The 22569-nt window shown below is 38.1% G+C and overlaps 1 protein-coding gene across 1 annotated transcript in view; it reads left to right on the plus strand.

The window, feature by feature from the left end:
- The window catches only part of LOC123775048 (DDB1- and CUL4-associated factor 10 homolog), a 30414-nt gene extending 9125 nt beyond the window's left edge, over positions 1-21289 (plus strand). The window contains exons 3-6 of the mRNA XM_045769831.2: positions 2410-2607; positions 4515-4686; positions 8857-9066; positions 9461-21289. Coding sequence (XP_045625787.1) covers positions 2410-2607; positions 4515-4686; positions 8857-9066; positions 9461-10675 — 1795 coding nt within the window. The 3' untranslated portion in view covers positions 10676-21289. The remainder of the gene's footprint in view (positions 1-2409; positions 2608-4514; positions 4687-8856; positions 9067-9460) is intronic.
- Positions 21290-22569: the final 1280 nt, after the last annotated feature.

The raw sequence follows: 22569 nt of genomic DNA on the forward strand, positions 1-22569 counted from the left end.
TGCCTGGATGGCAAAATACTAAAGAAATTGTTCACGACTTTTGTTAGACCAAAGCTGGAATATGCAGTGATTGTATGGTGCCCATATCTTATGAAGCACATAAACAAACTGGAAAAGGTGCAAAGACGTGCAACTAAAGGGCTCCCAGAACTGAAGACGAGCTACGAGGAGAAGTTAGAGGCATTAAATGTCAAAACTAGAAGATAGAAGAAAAAAGAGGCGATATGATCACTATGTGCAAAATAGTAATGGGAATCAATAAAATTGATAGTCAAGAATTCCTGAGAGCTGGAACTTCAAGAACATGGAGTCAAAGATTTAAACTAAGTGAATAAAGCTGCCAAAAGAATATAAGAAAATTCACTTTCACAAACAGAGTGGTGAAGGTTGGAACAAGTTAAGTGAGGTGGTGGAGGCCAAGACCATCAGTAGCTTTCAAAGCATTATATCACAATGAGTGCTGGAAAGACGGAACACCATGAACAGAGCTCTCATCCTGAAATTACACTTGGATAATTACCATACATGGCATTTTTTTGTAGGTGACGTATGACTTGTGATGAGAGATTTATTGAAGCCAATATATCTACGTGGCACCTCCAGCATCAACCAGATCTGAAAGTGTGGCTCTAGTGGCGCTTGTTTTCTTCAAGAAGTGCCAGACCAACCAGGCAGTGATAGGATATGTGGGCCTGTGGGCCACTCCAAGCAACAGCCTGTTGGACAAAGCTATCACAAGTCAAACCTGGCCTCGGGCCAGGCTTGGGGAATATAACTACTTCCAAAACCCCATCAAGCAGGTACTAAGCAGGTATTAACCAGATCTGAAAGGACAGTATAGCTGTATGGCACCTGTAACAACTAGGTCTGTAAGGGATGGATGACCAATGAATCGGCACCCACTGCAGCCTTGAAATAAAAATAATAATAATAATTAATTAAATTTGTCAGAGACAAGCAGCCTGTGAATATATTTATATATGTTAGGGTTGTATTGAGGTTCCCCTAAAGTCCATATTACTGACCCTCATCAGGATGCAACCCCACAACAAACTGACATAACTCCCAGGTACCTATTTACTGCTAGGTGAAAAGAAGTATTAAGTGATAGAAAACATGTTCAACCATTTCTATTCCCGTTTGGGATTCAACAGCAGGTTAGTCGAGTGTGATTCAAGAACAAACCCAGCTGTTTTACTGTGCTGTACACTGTACCTACTGTATTTAGGTAGGTACAGTGTACCTAATGCACCAAATATACAAGGATGTCTTATGGAATTTAATTTTGTTATTTATATATTCATTTTGTCTTACATTTATTGAAAGTCAATTTCAAGTGGCTTTGTAGAGGGTCAATATAAGATTTGTAGATGTAAATTTTTTTATATTAGATTGGTAGTGGATCAGAGACATTGTTTTTCTGCGTCAGAAAATGCATTGATTTCCGCAATTTCTACAACTCTTCATTAGGATATCTGACCTCCTTCAAGACTTAATTGTAGTAAAGCACTGCTGGATCAAAAGAACATAGTTTCCGACTGCACAATGAATCCTCCATAATCAATATCATTAACATTTTGAAATATTATCTGGCATCTGAATTTAGTGGAATTATGAGATAGTTGAGTTACCAAACTCTTTCTTACCAAACTACAAATCTCTATAACACACCCATGTTGTTGACCAGACCACACACTAGAAGGTGAATGGTCCGTCCTGGACCATTCTCAAGTCGATTGTCAATCGAGTTGAGAATGGTCCTGGATGGACTGAAACGTCGTCGTCCCTTCACCTTCTAGTGTGTGGTCTGGTCAACATACTTTAGCCCCGTTATTGTGACTCATCGCCTGCACACCCATGTTGTCTTTTACTCAAAAAAAAAAAAAAAAATGCTTATATGCTGCTGAGTTGTTGTGTGTTTTGGACTGTTGCTGTCAGATGGCAGCAAATAACAGGGCGTTTATATTTTCATGGTTGTGATACTATCATCTTTCCTCACAGTAGACTAGAGAAGGTTTTCTATGAAGGATAAGAAATATTTTTCTGCACTGAAGGATGATTTCATTTCTGGACAAATGTTGTCCTTCAAATCTAAATACTGTTGCTAATATTGTAAAGTAAATTGTATTATCCATTGTACTTGGTTTTTGTAAATAAGGATTTATCCATTTGCATCTTTCTGTTGCACATTAAACTAATCAGGCAATCTGCTTTACTTTTAATTTTTGTTAAATGAGATTTGGAAGGTTTATTATGCTCTTTAAATTTTCATATATTGATAGCTTCCATATATTCTTTACAGTACTTTTGTTTATTGATTTATAATCAACTTGTAATGCAGAATTATAAATATTTTGTAGTCATAGGTTGTTGATTATTAATAATATAACTCATTTATTTTGAACACAGGTTCTTAGACTCGCGAGTATTTGCATCATGTAGTGACGATCACACGGTAGCGCTGTGGGACGTTCGCAATCTCAAGAGGCGGATCCGTCTTCTACAAGGACACAGCAATTGGGTCAAAAACATAGAGTACTCTGCAGCTGATGGGATCCTGGTCACCTCGGGCTTCGACGGGAAAATTTTAGGATGGGATATTAATGGGTAAATAACATGCTAAGTGCTGTACAGTAGTTGCATAAAGGACTCGATGATGATTGTGTTTCTGGAGTTCATCATTTGGGGTCTTAGTGGAGAGTCCAGTCAATTATGCCAGTGTTTCATCAGTTTGCTTTAGCAACTAATAGAATTTGCTCTTTGAGATACATATTGCCTTTCTTTTCAGTCTGAATTTTCTAAAATATTTAGCCTTTACAAATTATATTTGTTTATTTACTATTCCCTTTTAAATTTCCATGGAGTAAGATAGTACTGTGCCTGTATATTTATCTGAAGTTTGAATAGTTTTTATTTCTGACAGGATCCCTTTCAGTAGCTCATTGGGGCTAAGCACTAGTTTAACCATGCCTTAGGAAAATGCATCAGGGCATTAAGACCCACCCTAGTCTAGAGGAACCAAAACCATCCTCTGTATTCTGCTACGAGGCAAGGAGGATCTTGAGGATCAGAGATAGACCAGAGAGTGAGAAAAAAACAGCCAAAATACAACAAGCAACTGAAGGAAAATCAGGTACCCAAGGGCAACAAGGCAAATGATCATTACTACAAGGTAAACGTACTGATCGTATTGCGCCCAGCCACCATTAGCCGATGACAGGCCCCTGTCACCTGGACAGTGGTTCTACGTGTGTGTGTGTGTGTTATTCACAAGTGTTCTGCACAATTATGAATTTATCATGGGTCTTCGTATGAAGATTCCTTGACCCTGTTTTATGCTACTACGGCTGCAAATGGTGTTCCCAATCGTTCACACTGGTCCTGTGGAGTTGCAGTGTTGAACTTTTATAACTTACTGTGCCTATGGACTTGGTCACATTTCCTCTGGTTTGCTGCCCCATTTTCTCCTTTCCTTTTTTCTTGGGGGTAGGGGGGGAATATTGGATGAAGTCCCTTTGTGGTGAGGATCTTGGTAGTTTCCCGTCCCTGTCTTGTTTCGTCGCTCCCAGTAGACTGGAAGGATTTGCTGAGGGTGGCTTAATGTTGATGGTTGATGATCATAACATAATGTTGATGATGATAACAAAATCAGCACGTTTACTTCACAGCAACGATTATTTGCCCTGTTATCTTTCAAATACAGTACCTGATTTTCTTAAACAGTTGCTTGTTTTATTATACTTAAGCTTTCTAGTTATTTTTGTTCAGTTTTGGGTTGATCTCTGATCCCTAAGCACTCACCCTTCCACAACTTTAAAAAGCAATGACGAAAATATTAATGTTTAGAGAGGTAATTAACATGTCAGGTATAAACGGCTAGGAGGCAGGACATAAAGAGCTAGAACTTGCTCTTGCATAGTAAATGATAGGTAAGCATGAGGGAGACAGATTCTGCTGGTAGTCTCAAGTAGGCAAGGGTGGATATCAAAGGCCAGGTGCTTCTTCCCATGGCATGGCTTAGCTACTATTTAACACTGAGGACACCAGCAACGGACAGTTCATTACAAATCATTACACTGTAATTGATTTTTTTTTTTTTTAATAAAATGTATAAAATTCCTTGGTGCCCTTTCAAAGTTGGATCCCCATTAATGTATAAAATTCCTTGGTGCCCTTTCAAAGTTGGATCCCCATTAATGTATAAAATTCCTTGGTGCCCTCTCAAAGTTGGATCCCCATTGGGACCCCTGGCATTAATTATATACACTCTGTATAGCACCTGTAGATAGGTGAACTTAATCTGATCAATTAACGAATCCCATTTTAAATAATAATAATAATAATAATAGTACTGCATCATTCATATCAGATACAGTGAATACTTTTCAAGAATGTCCACTCAGTTTATTATTAACTTCAAACATAATTTTTGTTTAATTTTGAAAAATACATGGAAATTTAGAGTAGTAGAATATTGTGACTACTGTACATAGTAAGTTTGTGATTGGTACCAGGTACACGGAGGAAGGGTTGCTGTCAACGGAGCTGTTCAAGATGCAGGGGCTAATGAGAATGCGTCTGAGTCCTGACTGCAGTAAACTAGTCATGTGCACCACCGGTGGCTACATGGTACTGGTGCACAATCTTAGCCTGGAACACCTCTCTCAAGATCTCCAGGATTTCAAGGTTGGTAAATCAAACCATCCTCTTGCCTAATGCGTCACTTTTTTCACAGATTCGTACAAATGTTAAAAATGTGACATTAAAAAATAATTAAAGCACTGTAATATTGACGTTTTTAGAACATTGGTCTTGATATGTTAGGTGGGATGCTCTGGTTGGTACATTTCTCATTAGGCAAAATCAGCTGCATTTTTTTACAAAATGGTAACTCGATAAAATGAACTGGGTCTTGGTTGTATAGTTGGCTTTGTTGTTGACCTGCAATCGGAAATCACAGGTGGAACAGAAATGGTTGGGCACGTTTCTTATCACACAATGCCTCGGCTTCGCCTAGCTGTAAATAGGTACTCTGGTAGGTAGTCAACTTACAAGTTCACTCTTGTTAATTCTAAACTCATTTGTTTCTCGTTTTCTGTCTTATTTACCAATTGAAAGTAAAAGCATGTGAAAAGATTAATTTATTAGTAAAAACAGAGTGAATGCTGAACAAAAGGGAAAAAAATATTCAGAAAACCGTAAACTATTTTGGCAAGGAATTGCGGAGTGTAGCAAGAAAACTAGATGGTAGGTAAATAAAATGATAGACATATAAATTAGTAGAGAGAATAAGCTGCCTCTGGGAAGTCTGGCACGGGCGACCACCGAGCCGTGACATCACACGCCATTTTCTAGACACCACTGCGGCCAAAGTAAGTACATTTGTGCAATATTTTCAACATGTATGTGATCAGGGAAAGCTATTTAACACATTTGGAAGGATGTATTTATTTTTTTTTTCAAAGAATTTATTTTCAGCGCACCATGGGAGTGTCATATTTGTAAGCGGTGCAGCACGGTGGTAAAGCTTGTACCACACAGATTAATCACATATTCATGGGTTGGTCTGTCGTATCTCCAACTTCCATCTGTTGAAGGTGTTGAGTAGGTGGGACTCACTGGCTGATCAGTGATCATCACACAGAGAATTAATTAACAACAATACAAAGTTGTACTTAGAGTGGACCAGCCTTCATCACACTCATTCCCTAACTCGTTGTACAAAAAGCTTTGATGATGGTCTAGGGAGCTAGTCACATGCTCATTCCTCTCATGGCACTGGCCTGGCAATCCCAGTATACTAGTATGAGTCTTATCATGGAAGTGGTGCTTGTTCTTAATGACAACTGCATCGTGGTGTCTATGAAAGAACACATGTGGCAGTAGGCAGACACACTCTGGGACAGCATGGTAGTACATGAGGTGTATGGATGGATGATCATCATTTGGTGCATTCTTGGGCGAGCGTGGTGGATGGAAACTAGTGGCTAGTGACAAGCAGTGGTGGCTGGCAGATAGCAACAAGTGCAGCAGTTGGTGACACATATGGTCAGTGGCAGATGCACAAAAGCAGTTCAATGCAGTAAAACACAGTAGGTGGCAGTGACAAAGTCAATTTCTCTCAACAGACATAGTGTCTAAATTTAATCACAATGTGGTGGCACTCCCACAGTCTATACAATGTTTACTAATACACTTCTCATTGCATTAGCTCAAGCATGACTTCATTGGATGACAATAACTCGCTGGACTCTGTTTCACTCTTAAGAATATGTCATGGTGCCTCTCAGATCTTATGTAGATAGCTTAATATCAATATATATACTCAAATGTGATTCTAGGTATTTGCAGAATATTTGCTGAATAAGTTTGTGGTAAGTTTAACTTAATGTTGGAGTATGTGGCTGGATGATAATGACTGTTGCTTATACAGCATAGACAAAATAAAGTCACGTCTGGTTAGTACAAACTCTGTGCTTAGAACCATGAGAGGGCTCCTTGAGGACCTCACCAGAGCTTCACGAGATCCAAATAGTCAGGTCTATGAACAAGCCAATGGGAACCTGGCACCCACGCCTCCCCCAGTCATGTAGACCTACATGTGTTGGCTAAAAGTACGATGTTACTAATATGTCACGGCACCAATCAGCATCTGTTTACCCCTGTTCATCTAGTAATAATTGGGGACCTAGTTGTTAACAGATTGGCAGGTCATAGTTCCAGGGAAAACTAATGGTGTAAAGTTTACCATGAGCAATGGAATGGGAAAGGTCTGAGCATGCTAACAGGAGTCAGAAGTTTTCTACTCCTATATAAAGAAAAACTAAATTGTAAGGTGTACATGATATTTATAGGCCATGGTAAAAGTGTAGTTTAAAATTAATAGTGAAGAACTTAGGAATGAAACAACCCTGGAAACACAAACCGAAACTGTCTCTATTTTCCGCTTGTTACAACTTGTAATAAAGTTGTTACATCTTGGCTTAACATGTTTATGACAGTATTAGAACGTTGTTACAACTTGCTATATTGGTTGTTATAACTGGTTAGGTGTTAAAACTTGTGCAAACGTTGTACCAACGTCGTAGTTTCGGTGTGTGTTTGGCGGGCAAGCTTGTATAGAGTTGGAAAAGTTCTGTTAAATGTTGTGAAAAGTTTGCTGGTGTAATAAATAACTGGTTGAATATTAATGTAGGTTACACAGACAGAAATCACACTGTGATACAGTATATATATCAATGAGAAAATCAACAGGAGCTCTTAGGTGATTCGAACCCGCGACCAGCATACTGCCAGCTGCAATCCAATCCAATCCCAATCTCAGGTTTGTATTGTATACAATCCCAGGTTGTATAACTTTTTACAGGTCAGGGTGGTACAGTGGTAGAGATTGTGGTTGGCAGTATGCTAGTCATGGTTTTGAGTCACCTAGGAGCTCCAGGGGATTTTCTCATTAATGTAGGTGTTCACCAAGATTGTGTGATGGATAGTCATGTGAGAAATAAGGGTAAGTAGACAGGGATGTATACCTAGTTTAAAGTCTGATATGAGAGTGAGTTATGTAAACAACCATTGTTGAAAATTTGATTTGAGATGTTTAAAAGAAGACTGCTGAACATGAATGTGGACAAAAGTAATGGTAGTTGAGAGAGAGAATATTGTGTTAAATAAATGTGAATAGCAAGTGCCATGGATAGATGTGGTGGGAAAAGGTCAATACTCTATATCACAAGAATGAACCGAGAATACCGATAGGGTTTGGGCTCGTTAAAAGGATGAATGTTCAGCTGGTGAGGGATTGATGTAGGGGGAGGATGGAAAGTTGACAGAAGGATGATGTCGACAGACACGGTTAGTGTGGTGCGAGTGTAATAGGGAAGGTTATCTTGAGATGATTTCGGGGCTTAGCGTCCCCGCGGCCCGGTCCTTGACCAGGCCTCCTTTTTGTTACACACCCCCAGGAAGCAGCCCGTAGCAGCTGTCTAACTCCCAGGTACCTATTTACTGCTAGGTAACAGGGACATCAGGATGAAAGAAACATTTTGCTCATTTGTCTCCGCCTCCACCGGGGATCGAACCCAGAACCTCAGGACTACGAATCCGAGGCGCTGTTCACTTGGCTGTCAGATGCCCAGGGAAAGGATAGGCTTTAATGGCCTGTAAAAAAAAATGAGCAAATTATTTGTATAATATATTTCATGTATTTGATAATTCATTGATATAATGTATTTGATAATTCATGAGCAGTGTGCATCTGGTCCTACAAAGTGGTGGGTTGCTGCTGTGGTTGATTACTGGAGTGCGTGATACTTGTGTATCTGCAACACTGTACTGTACTGTATTGTGAATGTGATAAAATGAATGTATGAGTGATATTTTGATTTTTTTCCTTTAAATCTATAGCCATCTTTTACTAGATTACACAATTTTCCTCATATCATTTGTCTTTTCACATTACCCAAATTAAGCATCGTATCAGTTCTGTTTGTAACATTTAATCAAGACATTAATACTAAGCGATTCTGTGATGGTGTCGATAACATCATTTGAAGCCGTGGCAGAAATGAATGTCTTTCATTGTGCACGCCCTCCACTTTGTGTGCATAGGAATGTAATGTTGATCAGTTGATTATCTTTAAATGTGATTATCTTTAAATGTGGTTTGTACTCAAACAGTACAGTGTGATGAATTTTGAGGCCATATGTTGGTATTGGACCTACGTACTTAAGCACTTCACACACTCACTACGGAGTCCAAGGACGTGTATTTAGTTCCATCATACAGCCTCAATATTTATTCATGCTCATTGTGTTCCTGTGATATCATTGTGTAATACAGTATAATGTTTTTTGCAGCCAAACATGTACCGTCTGATGCAGCTATCCAACACTCCGCTCCCTCAAGCGGCCATGTTCACACACCTTTTCTATGCTCAGCGAAACCGAATTGAATTCATCTCCGACTTTCCCCCCTCCAATGAAGCCGAAGTGATCCATTCTTTGCAAGTGCATCCTCAGGGTTGGTGTGTCCTCTCTCGTAACACATCTATGGAAGATTCTTCTGAGGTAAGTCGACCGTGTTTCCTGTTCTCTCTCAAAATTTGTATACTAGAAAATAATTGTAAAGTTTTATAGTACCATTTCTGTTGTGAATTCACATATTTTATAAGAGAAGGTAGTTTTAATTAAGTAGAATTTTTTTTTACATAATAGCTGTGTGTGTGTGAATGCTGTCAATATCCTTTACTGTAATTGGATTTACCCTTAGATTAGCTGTAATGTATTCATCTTTAGCTGCAGCTGTAATATATTTAACTGCAGCTGTAATGCTTTGAAAGAATATTTTGCATTTTAGATTGTACATAAATTACATTCAAAACTAGTATATTGGTAATACACTTTTAAGTAGTTTGTACCCTTAATGTGCAGAAAATGACATCTAACACATGATCTGTTTCAGTGGAGCTGTGTCCATGACATTCAGGAACTAGGAGTAACAGCTTGTAAAGACGAAGATGAAGATGAACACAAGCACGACGATATTGAACCCTATGATGACATTCCTTCAACTAGTGAACCAGAAGTGCAGATATCATCAACTCAGAATAGGCAGATGAGTGGTGGAAGTAGCAATAGCAGTAGTAGTAGTAGTAGTACTGGGAGTGAAGGAGGTGGTGGAAGTGGAAATCTTCATCTCTCCTTAACATTCAGCCCCAGAGTGGAAATTATGTTAAGACACAGTCCTAGAGATGAGGGTGATGATGGTGGTGGTGGGGATAGTGGTAGTGAAGGTGGAGGTGGTGGTGAAGGAGGAGTAAGAAGTGGAAGCGCTGGTGGAGCTGGCGGAGGGGGAAGTGGTGGTTCTTATGGAGCTGGTGCAAGCGGAAATGGTGGTGTCGGTGTTGTCGATGGTGCAGGCATTGCTGTGGGTGCAGGTGGTGGAGGAGGAGGGGGAGGCGGAGGAGGAATTGATATACAGTTTAGATTCACCTCTATGGACGTGTTCGAGGCTTTGGAACATATACGTGAACGTCGTGAAGAGCAGAGACTTCGACAAGGAAGGCATCAACGCTCCACTAGAGAAGAAGGGGAAGGCTCCTCGGGGAGTGGGCCCGGGGAGGGGTCTTCCTCTACCTTACAACGTATTGGTCGCAACAGGACGTTTAGTATTCGCAGCAGGAGAGAACTAGACTCGAGAGAAAATTCAGGTTCAGAGAGAACTGCTGGTAATGCCTTTGACTCTCGAAATGCATTTTATATTAGAACTGGATCAGGTAATCACAGAGCAATTTTGTTACTTCGTCCTGGACAGAACTATCCACGATACTATCGCACTGTAGACCCGAACCACAAGATTGCTAAAAATATACCACGTTTGACTCACTATATTGAAGAACCAAATGTTGGCCGAGGTTTTATCAAAGAATTGTGCTTTAATTCCGATGGCCGGCTAATATGCTCCCCTTATGCTCATGGTGTGCGGCTGATGATGTTTGATCAGAACTGCTCAGAGCTTTCTACGTGTGTTAAAGATACCCCTCAGACTCTTTATGATGTGTCAACTAGTAATTGTCATTCAAACTGTGTTGTTAGTACCAAATTTTCCCCTACGCACTGCCTTCTAGTCTCGGGTTGTCTTAATGGCAAGATTGTGTGGCACCAACCTGTTCTCTAGTGCAGATAAAGAGTGAATTAAATGTGATTAGTGTTTGTCTGTCACAGCTTGGACACATTGTGCAGCTGCCACGTCAGTTTGTGTTTTCCTACCTAAAGTGAAAATATACGGTATAGTGTTTTGGAAACCTAGTGAGCCAGTGCTACTGAATAATAAAAGAAGTGAAATGGGATTTTACACCTCACCTGACAGGCAATCCTGTATTCACATCCAAAAGATGCCCACGAAGCTTTGGGATAATTAATAATTTGCAGATTGTGACTATAAAACTGTTTATATTGCCACACTTAGTCAATTATTTTTAGAAGTAACTTTTTATAGTAGTTGCTTTTCATCCAGTCTTCCTTATTTGAAGCAGGCAGCAGTATTTACAGTGTTGGTTTTGTGTGTTAGTAAATGGAAAACTTGTGTGAGATTATGCTAGTTTGTCTTAAATACTTCAAATTTTGCCCCATTTAATAAGCATCATGTTCTACTGTGGTCCATCAGCCTGTGATGGTAGTTACAAGTTTTATTTTTAATGTAACTCATAAGGATTGCTAGAGAGTGTGTGAACGTGCAAAATCTACATTAAACTGTTGTACAGTATTTGGTTTGTTCATTTGTAATTTGACACATCAGAGTACAGTTAGTTGTATATTGTAGGAAGTGTATGGCTTAACTCAGATTCCTGGATATGTAATTGTCTATCATACGTTTATTCTTATTTAGATTCAATTATATGTTTATATTGTTTTATTTTATCATGTCTTTCATTTGCTTCTCCTCTTATTACAGAAATTAATTTAATATGGAATTGGAGTGGAGTGTTTTTATCTATATAATGATCATTATTACTGCATTGTTGTTATTATTATTATTAATATTGTTATTATTATGATTATTTTCATATAGTAGATATAATTTACCTCATGTAGTGTCCTTCCCATAATATTTGGTTTAGGCCAAAATAGTGTGAATGTATTATTGCACTGTACTTGGAACTGATAGTATCTCAAAGATTTAATGATCCCCGGCAAGGCAGTTTTAGTATGGTATGGTGTCATTTTCCGTGATATGGGCCGAACTTGTCACTCTTCCATAGTAAGATTCTTCGGGTAGCAAATGCAGTTGTCTAGGGATGCCATATGTCACTAGCGGGAGGCCAAGGGTGAGAAATTGAGACCTTCATATTTCCTCGGTTTTCTCCACATCTTCGTTTTAGCATTTTTGTATTATTATTATTATTATTATTATTATTATTATTATTATTATTATGACTTACCATTTTAGTTTTATATAATTATTTAATTTTTACCCGTTACCAACACTGGTTGTTCTCGTTTTCCTGGCTTGCCTTCCTATGTTCCTACACAGTTACTTTGCATGCGTATACTTTGCTAATACACTTCTGTACTTTTTATATCATTCTTTATATCAGCCACATGGACTGGTCAGTAGAGTGATGGCCTTGCTTCTTGCAGGTGAGTGTTTCATCCAGGATGATCCATGTGGTTGGTCAGCTTTTCTTCACTCTTACCCCCCTCCTCCCATCCCAAATCCTATCCTGTCCTTATAGCCCTTCCATGTGCTATATAGTTGTAATGGCTGAGCACTTTTTCCTCATAATTTCCTTCCTTTGTCTCTTCACGTGACTTGTTGCTGGGAAAAGCGCAAAATTAATTTGTAGATAAATTTTTTATGAACTATTTTAAAATGAAGGTAAAATGGATACCTGGAGAGTAATTGATGTTGTGCAGGTAATGTGTTTATATCTACAGTATACATATTCATTTATCTTTATTAACTATATCTTTGGATGAATTGTCTTTTCGAATACCTGTGAACAATGTAGGGCATTAAAGTCTTAAAAAAAACTCGTTGAAGGAAAAGATAAAGTACAGTACAGTACCTATCTTTTAATGTAACGAGCCTCAAATGACTCCCTTTTGTCGCTGAAAACACCAACCCATATCTTTAAAATGTGTTTTGCCTGGATAATCCCATTTTGCCTAATGCATATTTTTGCTGGCATTGTGTTCTGCATTATAGTGGTATACTGTATTTTCTCTAACCTTGATGCTGGTAGGATCAATGCAGCATTCTCATTTTTGCTGCTTATCTGTGTGTATATTATTTGACTGTTCTTTCTATTCTGTAGACATTTTCACATCTAGTCAGCCTCAGTTACTGAATTGTCATCTTGTCATCTCTCTCTCTTTCCACTTGTAATGTCCATTATTGTAGCTGTGTTCATCATGTTCCAGTATGGTGCTGGCGATAAATGCAGTTATGAATTCTTTTGTTTGAAATAAAAATTTTATATGCAGCACAGTATCATCTTAAAATTCAATACATATAGGAAGTAAGCTTTGTGCAATTAATTATAAGTTAGCATTAATTAATTGAAAATACCTGAAGGGACTCATAAAAATAACAAAATTATATATTATTTCTATGGTTTGAGCTTTTGAACAATGTTCCATACTAATCGTTACTGTTTGACCTTCCATGGTCTGCATAGATTCTTAGTATATGGAAACATGTTTATCAAATTTATCTAATGAATTTTTTTAGTTATAAGGAATTATTTTCTGTGTATGAAGAGGTATGTGGACTGTGACACCCACTTGCAAATTCAGACATGTTGGCGTGTACACTACTGCAGACACACGTTTCTGAGAATAGTTTGTTCATTATGAATTTGAGCGTGTGTTCATCTAGGCAATGGTGTACTGTGTGTGTGTGCGCGTGCTCGTGTGTGTGTGTGTGTACACTCATCTAGTTTTGCTTGTGGGGATTGAGCTCTGGTTTTTTGGTCCCACCTCTCACCTGTCAATCGTCTGGTGTACAGATTCGTGAGCCTACTGGGCTCTATCATATCTACATTTGAAACTGTGTATGGAGTCAGCCTCCACCACATCACTGCCTAATGCATTCCACCTGTTAACTACTCTCACACTGAAGAAGTTCTTTCTAACATCCCTGTGGCTCATTTGGGTACTCAGTTTCCACCTGTGTCCCCTTGTTCGCGTACCACCTGTGCGCGAACTACCCGTACGTGTGTGTGTGTGACTTTAAGTAGCATCTCTATGCAGTGTGTATTTGAATAGGGGCCCTTAGTTTTGATGGCATATTTCTGAGTGCATATGTGTAGGACCAAAATTTTGATGTGTGTGTGTGTTTATAAGGAATCCATTGTGATAATAATGATGACTGTTAAGAGATTATTTTGTTTCCCAATAATGCAGTAAGTCTGAAGATCTTGTTGACATATTTCTCTAACATTGGTGTCGTGTACTTGTATAATACATGTATGTTGAATTGTATATATGGGTTTATGTACAGTATTTGTATTTTGAGCCTATGCTACATGGTAGAAATTAATATAGAAATGTATTGTTGAATTCTGGTGTATATTTGTGTATACATGAATATTGAGGCTGTTAACATCCATCATCATAGAAGTGGCATATTACAGACTGATAATACTCTTTCAGTGCAAGCAATTGCTGTAGCTTATTATTATAAATTGCTTTGTCATTCCAGTTGTTTACATTTTGGGTTCTGTCTAGAAATAAGGAACAAAGGAGAACTTCTTTAATAGATGCAAAACTGTAATGATAATCTCATATTTACCAACAAGTCATAGTACAGCCTAGTATGGAGGAAGTTTTTGTACGAAGTTGATGATTCAGGGTCGGAGTGTTTGAGGCTAGATGGTTCAAAGTCGATTGTTTGGAACTAGATGGTTCACGGCCAAATCCTAGAAGCTTTAAGATATAATGTATAGATTTGAGCATTCCACTAATAACTTGCTAATTCCACAGTTATTTATATGGAATAAAGACAAACCTGAGACTGCTGATAAGAAACAAAAACAAATTTCTGCATACTAATACTCTAAAGGCCCAAGTCATGGTCTCTAATGCTTTTATACTGTTATGACACACTTCATATCTGTGCTACGTGGTATAGCCATATTGGCCGAGCATCTTATTTTTGTGGGCTCAATGACAGAGAGAGGGACTTATCAGGGGAAAGCGCCAAGCCATAACGACTAGATAGCACTTGGAAGGGGTCAGGATAAGGGTTTGGGATGGGACGAAGAAAAGGAATGGTGCCCAACCACTTGGGCAGTCGGGGATTGAACGTCGAACTGCGTGAAGTGAGACCGTTGCTCTACCTAGTGGTTGGGCTCAATGAGGTTGTCCCGAGTTAGAATTTGTAATATAAAATGTGACATTTCATGTCTGATTTTGAAATTATAATGAAAAACAATAGCTCAATTGTAGGGCAAAATCTCGACAAATTATATAAAAAAAAAAGTTCTAAATTTGAAATTCAGTCCATCTCAAATTGAACTGGATTTTGTGTGTATAGTACGTATATTTTATCCAGTTTTATTTATCTCCCAACTTGAATATCTTTATTATCCCTGCATCTTTCAGTATTCAATATTTTATATCCTTTCTGTCAGCACAGTTTTGAGCGTGATAGTCCTCATTCGGTTCACGGTTAATTTCTTGGCTGCAACTAGTGGGAAGATTTGGTTTGACTACTTCACTCAACTATCACTAAACATTGCCACAATGGCACAGAGAAAGATGCGGGTTGCAGTAAGTACTACAACTCTCACAGCATTTGAGCCTTTATTGCATTACCTTTTTGCCTCGTTGCTCCAGAATGAATATTAGATCATTTGTGTGGTCAACTTAGAGAATTTTGATGCTCCACATGTTAATTATAATCTATGTATCATCAACAAATTTATATTTTGGAGGTGGAGAGATATAGGTAATCTAGTTGGGTTAATTTTTTCGAGTGATCTTTCATTGTTGCATTATGTAAAGAGATGGTGGGTTAAGAAAGTGAGCTTAATGGACAAATGGTTCCTTCCAGATTGAATGCGTGCTGTGAATGGGGTTGCACATGAATCTCCCTGCATAACTTGTGTGTGTGTGTGTACAGTTTTACAGAATAGACCACCTTATCAATGTGTGTGTGTGTGTGTGTATCCACTAGACATGGGCTGGTGTAATTTGTTATGAATCCAAACATTAAGCTTAAAAAAGGGGGGAGGATGGTGGGTATTAAAATTGTATATAGATCTAGGAGCTTGTAGTAATGGATTAGTAAGGATTTTCACTTGTGTTAGTAGACATCATTGGTGGAGGTTGGGGTTACGTGCCGCTGGTGTCGGCTCTACTTGTACAGCCTCTCGGGAAAATTTTATCCTTCAATTTGCCATTTTTATTTTTTATTTTTTTTTTGTAATCTGAACTTACCAGCTCTGTACAGATATTTAGACTATATTTTGTGGTTTTTGGAAACTGTATATTAGTAGAAAATTATTGTTTTAGTAATTGAAGCAAAGTATCCAGGTAAAAACTCTGCAAATAGTGGTCTGTTTAGTGCCTTTTTCACACATGAGAATTAGGCTTCCACATGCATTGAAACAACACCCTCTAGGTCTTTGATGAAGAAGTTAACGTTTTCTAAATGATATTGTCCATTTGCAGTTCGATGTATCTCTTCTTCTTTCACTGGTTTGTGTGTGTAATAACTTTTTTTTATGAGTCAAATGTAAGTTTAGGCTCTGACAGTTCATGTGGCCAATGTGCAAATCTGAAAATTCGTGATAACTTTTAAGCCATGCTGCGTATTTTTTGGCAGGTGACTTTGATAATTCTGGCAGCACACGTTTTGTGGAATTTTGTGTAATTACTTACAATAATCATAGGCATTATCTATACAGTATACTGTATGTACCATAAACAGTTTTTAATACAACTCGCGTATTTATTAACTTGTATAACATTTGACCTTTTGTAGTAGTATTTCATTATGTAATCCATTACTTTGCGGTGTAAATTTTTGCTTTCATGATCTTTCATAATTAATTTATTTGATAGGAAATTTAATAATACATAACATCTTTAATACACTGGAAAACTAAATGGAATCTTTCTAGTATCTACTTTAGCATAACAATATTTGTATGCTGGAAATATGCAAATTAGTCTCATTTTCCTAAAAACTTTCCTTTTGGATGCTTTTGATCAACTTATTTGGGCAGTGTAAAATTGTAGAATATAAGCAGACGAGGAGTCACAATAATGTGGCTGAAATATGTTAACCAAACCACATACTAGAAAGTGAAGGGACGACGCCGTTTCGTGGTCATCCACAATCGACTTGAGAATGGTCCAGGATGGACCGAAATATCGTCTTACCGTCACTTTCTAGTGTGTGGTTTGGTCAACATATTGTAGAATATAAGTTAATGTGGATGTGTGAATATGTAATGGAATCATGGCTGTGATTGCGGTCTCTGTGTGAAGAGTTTACTTTGAGCAAATGATGTACGGAGTTCTGCCGAGACTATATTTTAATGCTGGCGAGTAGCAGGTGGATGAGCGCTTGGTGGTAAACTAGATCTATACAGATTATTGAATGAAATGTGTTATTGTTGTGTGAGTATTTCAAAGAGAAGTAATTTATAAGGGTAAAGATTAAGTAACATAGACAGTGCTATGTAGCCATTCTGGCTTAGCACTTTGATAATTACTTGCATAGGTAAAAAAGTTCTCAGAATTGTTAAATATGGTTCAGAAATTATCATACTGTATTGCTATTTACAGAAAAAAAAAATTGCAGTAAATTGATCCAGCCATTTTTTGACTACTGTTTAGGGACTTAAGTGATTACTGGTCATCATTAGTTGAGGTGTTATTAGCTTTCATGTGTGATTACATCTAATTGATTACCTATTTGTCATTACAGGAGTACGTTCTCTGCTCATGTTCTATCTTGATTGTGTACATATACTGCCTCCCATTGGACACCATTCCAGTCATCTACCACCAATTGTAAAGAAGTACAGTACCTCACTTCCCATTGTCCTTTCTACCTCCTTTCTTAGGTTGCAATTGTCCCTCTTATTCAACTAATTGTGTGTGCCGTTAGGGAGTGAGATCTAGCAACTGCGTCGTTAGGGAGTGGGATCTAGCTTCAAAGTGCACTCTCTCTCTCCATGCATCTGTATTGGGACCTTCACACTAACCAACTTTAGAGTGCACCACCATATTATGCATCAGGTTAGTTTACGTGGCTCCTGCTTTAAGCATGTTACATTTGTTTACCACCCACGCTGATTATAAGCGTTTTTGTCCATTTCGTAGACATATAAATATGTTTTCAGTGACCAACTGCTTTTTGCCTTCTTTATCTGGTCGTGTCGTCATGTATTGTCTCTTCTTTATTTTAGTGTGGTTGGACCGAGTTTTCTTAACCCCAAGGCTGCTCATAAACATTCTTGAGAGCCCTTCTGTTGTGCACAATTAGAAAATAATTTGAAAACCATTTTATTAGTTTTTTACTTTGGAAATATTTGTTATTCAAATATGCAGTAAAGCCATATCAAATTTAAAATTTTTTTTTACTGTTTTTGGGGATTTGATGCATTCAGCTATACATTTGTTACCCTTATTATTCAGAGTAGGTTTGATTGAAGTTGAGCCTTATGTAAGCAGTTTTCTTTTATTCTTGCTAGAAACTACTAAACAGTGGTATCAAAAGTAAAATACATACGAATTACAAATTGCAGAAGACCTATTGGCCCCATACAGTACCCATGTTTCTGAGAAAGTCTGAGCATTATAAATATTTTTTGCTTAGCCTGAAGTTGCCATATAGTACTGTACAGTGTATTGCTAAAACATTTTAAAAGGAACAATTATTGTATGTGTGTTTTCCTTTCTATATTTGGCTACAGACACATCTGTTTGTGTTGGTTGCAAGAATTCATAAGGAAAGGTTTATTTTCCTCATTGCCACTAGTGCCATCTCATATAAACGTTAAGCACAGCTTACTTAAAAAAAGGCTACCTTTGTTGTTTTTTATAGCTTTTTATTGTGTTGTAGCTTTTTGGCTCTATTGTTGGCATTCTGAGTGACACTTAGGATCTTTTGAATGTCCTGTGACGTGGGTGGTGCTTAGTAGTCTTCCTGGCTTGTTGCCTTTTTTTAATGATTAACTAGAACATTGTGTCGCACTGTGGCTCGCAGCATAAAGGGTTAATCTTTCTTTGTAACTCAAGTTATCTTTGGTACTAACTAGTCTTATCTTTAGATCTGCCACACGTAGAATCCTTGGTGAATCTGATACCTATGATATCACTCGCCTTGTGTCTTTTTGTTCTCGTATTGGCATCCTAAGTGATATCTGCCTTTGAATATCCAGCAATACAGTGCTACATAGTCTTCCCAGCCTGGTGCCTCAGTTGATAATTACTTATGCTTAGATCTCTGTTTTGTTCTTCTGGTATGGCATATTCAAGGTGTTAGTCTGTTTGTTGGGCTTAAGCAAGTGTAATTACCTAAGTGTAGTTACAGGATGAGAGCTACGCTCGTGGTGTCCCGTCTTCCCAGCACTCTTTGTCATATAACTATGTGTGTGTGTGTGTGTGCACTAACCTACTTGCATTCAATTGTGCTTGCATGGGCAGAGCTTCAGCTCAGTGGCCCTGCCTCTCAATCTTCAATCAATTGATGTATATGTTACCAACTTTGTACCATTATTTCAACAAGCTGTGTATGGAAATTGCTTCCTTCACTTTACTTCTTAGTGCATTCCATTAGTTAACTCTCCTGACACTGGAAAAATTCTTTCTAATATGGCAATTGCTCATAAGTATTATAGTTACCAAATATATTCTCCTAATCCTTGTCCCACCTATTTCAAATAGTATGTCCTTGTCTGCCTTGTATGTTACCCCTCAGAATCGAGTATGTAGTAATCCTGTCTCCCACTTTTTACTGTGGAAGTTTTTAAGTTTTTACTAGTTCTTTGACTAGTGTGGTGGCATACCTCTGGACTTTCTCCAGTTTCATTTTGTGTTTAACAAGATAGACTGTACGCTGACTGCGCAGTTTAACAAGATAGACTGTACGCTGACTGCGCATTTTCTAAAACTGGTCTGATAAGATCCTGAAAATTTAGTTTTCAGATTTTTTATTTAATTTTTTTTTTGTAGCCAGCCTTAACATGCAGCTGAGGATATCCGTTTGATGTGGTCTTGGAAAGATATGCTCGGAGTGATATTAACAACCAGGTCTGTTGTTTTGTCTAATTCTATGAGGATTTCTTCTCTCGTGTGTGTGTTTGTACCTAGCTGTGTATGATGGAGTCAATCCTGAGTGTGTGTATCATTTGCAGATAGATAATTGAATGTATTGGTAATTAATTACATTGTGTGTTTATGGTATAAAAGAAAATGCAGTTACAATTACAGCATTTGTATTATTTGAAGGTGGTAAATTTTAATAGATGTTTGTTATTAAAGTCAATAAAGTGTTACCCAGTGTCCATGACATAATATGTTGGCCATGAAAGTGATTTAAAGTGAAACTTTTGTCTACGTACCAACAAATGAATAATTAATTGCGACAGTACAAAGTTGTATCATTAAGATGCTTATACAAGAAAAATATCCCACAAGTATCTACTTAATAATATGTTCATTGCTTTGTAACACAATGCCAATCATGTATGCAAAAGCAACCTATGCTCAAATTGCACCATGTGTTTAACCCTTAGACTGCTAACAATGCATAAATGTTAATTCTGGGAGGGCTGTCCTCAGTGGCTCCCTGAGCTACCTGGCCTGGTAGCTAAGGGAACACCAAGAGGACTCAGCAGAAAGAGGCGATTCATTACATTCACTGCTGGAATTTTAGGTAGACATACTTTTCATATTTTATTTTAACATTGATGAAGTGGTAATGAGTTAAATTTGATCTATTTATGCTTTCTGGAAACCAACCAAGAACAGATTTTTACAGTTATGATGTCCCCAAAGGAAGTGCATGTAAAAAGACATTTAATTAGTTTAATTCAGCAGTCTAAGGAGTTAATTGATTCTCTCATTTATTATTGAATATAGGTGGCTGATGATTTGCTTAATTGTCTCTACTGTTCTATATTTTTGACTCGTTTAGCAACTTAGGAAATCTTGGTAAGATTCTGTTATTTTATTAAAAAATTTTAGACCAAATTTGTACCTAATTTATAAACGAATCAATATTTTATTTTCTGATGTGTCCAAAGCTTATCATTTAATTCAGTATAGATTTTAGGAGTTACTTCATAAAATGGAATTATAATAATAATAATAATAATAATTTTTTATTTATACAACATACATTAGAACATATTACAGTGGTTTATTCGTAAGTACATCAGTTGTGTATTATTAAAAGCACTAATATACATAGGTGTAAAAAAACTTCCAAAAACATACAAATTATGCATGATTTTGAGACTTTACGCCTTTCACAATGCATCAGCATTAACTTGCATTTCACTGTACAAATTATCGAAATTATATTTTTTTGTGTGGTAAGATACGTATTCATCTTTGTTTATAAGCGGCATCCAAGGATCTCTGTTGAAATATATACTGTTTGCCATTTCATGCATTTTCAGGGTGGCGGTTTATGCAATATCATCTGCCAGCCACCCTGAGTGCTGCTTATCATCTGTACATCAGATTTATAGGATAAATATTGCTGCCAATTCTGGAGACGTGAATATTTGTTTGTGATAAAGTCCATTAAAAACATAATCTCAAATTTGGCTCTTTTTAAATGTGTGTGTTTATAACATACTGACTTCCTAAGATTTCTGTTTTAGCATTAGCCAAAATGTTGTATTTGTTGTATCCACTTTCACAGAAAATGATAAAATATTAGGAAAACCCTTTTTGTGTCCCCCTCCCTTTCCAGCCCGTTGTCGTCATGAGGGGCTTGGTGGGCAGCTCTTGGGGTGTGGTGCTCCATGGGCCAGGCCTCTATCCTTTTGAAGCCTTATGCTCCTGCTGCCATCTTCATTAATTATGCTGGATGCTATTTATCTTTCTTATGTTTCATTTTCCTCCCCCCTCTTCTCCTTTCTAATTGTCATTTCCCACCGACCTTTTGCCATGCTTGATTATTCTTTCGGACATGAGCAGTTCTGACGCCCGGGTGTTTGGGGAGGTGCACTCTCTCACCCGTAAAACTGTGGTACAGGACGTTTTAAGCGAGTGGGGCACTTTTATTGTCAATCCTCATCTTTGTTACTGAACCCGATCTCGATGGACTGACGGTTCTTAAGGTGGCGATTGTGGGGCATATACTCATGGTGCACCCCTGGGGGAGGCCCCGTCTTGTCAGGTGTTCTATCCTCTAATTATGGCTACATGGTGAGTATGTGGCCTTATATGTGAATGAAACTATCACCTGCTCGTTTCTATACTGTTGAATGATCCTCTTACAACTTCCCAGACTCGTGGGGTGGGCGACCAAGACCCCGAGTTGGACTGTGTTGGAAGACTGGGCTCTGTAGCCTCTGCTACGTTGGGCCCAGACCAAGCTACTCTTTTGACCCAATTACCCCACTTCCCTCCCTCCTCTGTGGTAGGGTTGAGCCTCAAGCCCCCAGTGGAACTCTACCTCCATCCTCCACCTCATTACTTGGAGTGGCTACTTCTCTCATTGTGATAACTGTGCCTTTTAACCCCATCCCCCACAGACACACTCACACGATTCTTTCAAGTGCTAATACGTTCCACCCTTTGTTTGGTCCTGCTTTCTCTACCTCCATCCCCAGCTTTTGCTGGGACCCATGACTCTACTGTGCTCTTGATTTGTACTGATTCTCCCTTCGTCCCCCTTACTTTTTCAGTCCCCTATCCAGTGTTCTGTGGCACGTATCTTTGTGAGTAAATGGTATACAGTCTGTAACGTTTAGCTTCCCCCCTCCCCCATAGTGTCCCACTTTCTCTTCCTGATCTTAAGCACCTGTTGGCTCTCCTTATCAGAGTCTGCTCCTGTTGAGTGATTTCAACTGTCGGCATACCCACTGGGGTGAT

The sequence above is a fragment of the Procambarus clarkii genome, chromosome 92, assembly GCF_040958095.1.
Source record: "Procambarus clarkii isolate CNS0578487 chromosome 92, FALCON_Pclarkii_2.0, whole genome shotgun sequence".
Taxonomy (NCBI): Eukaryota; Metazoa; Arthropoda; class Malacostraca; order Decapoda; family Cambaridae; genus Procambarus; species Procambarus clarkii.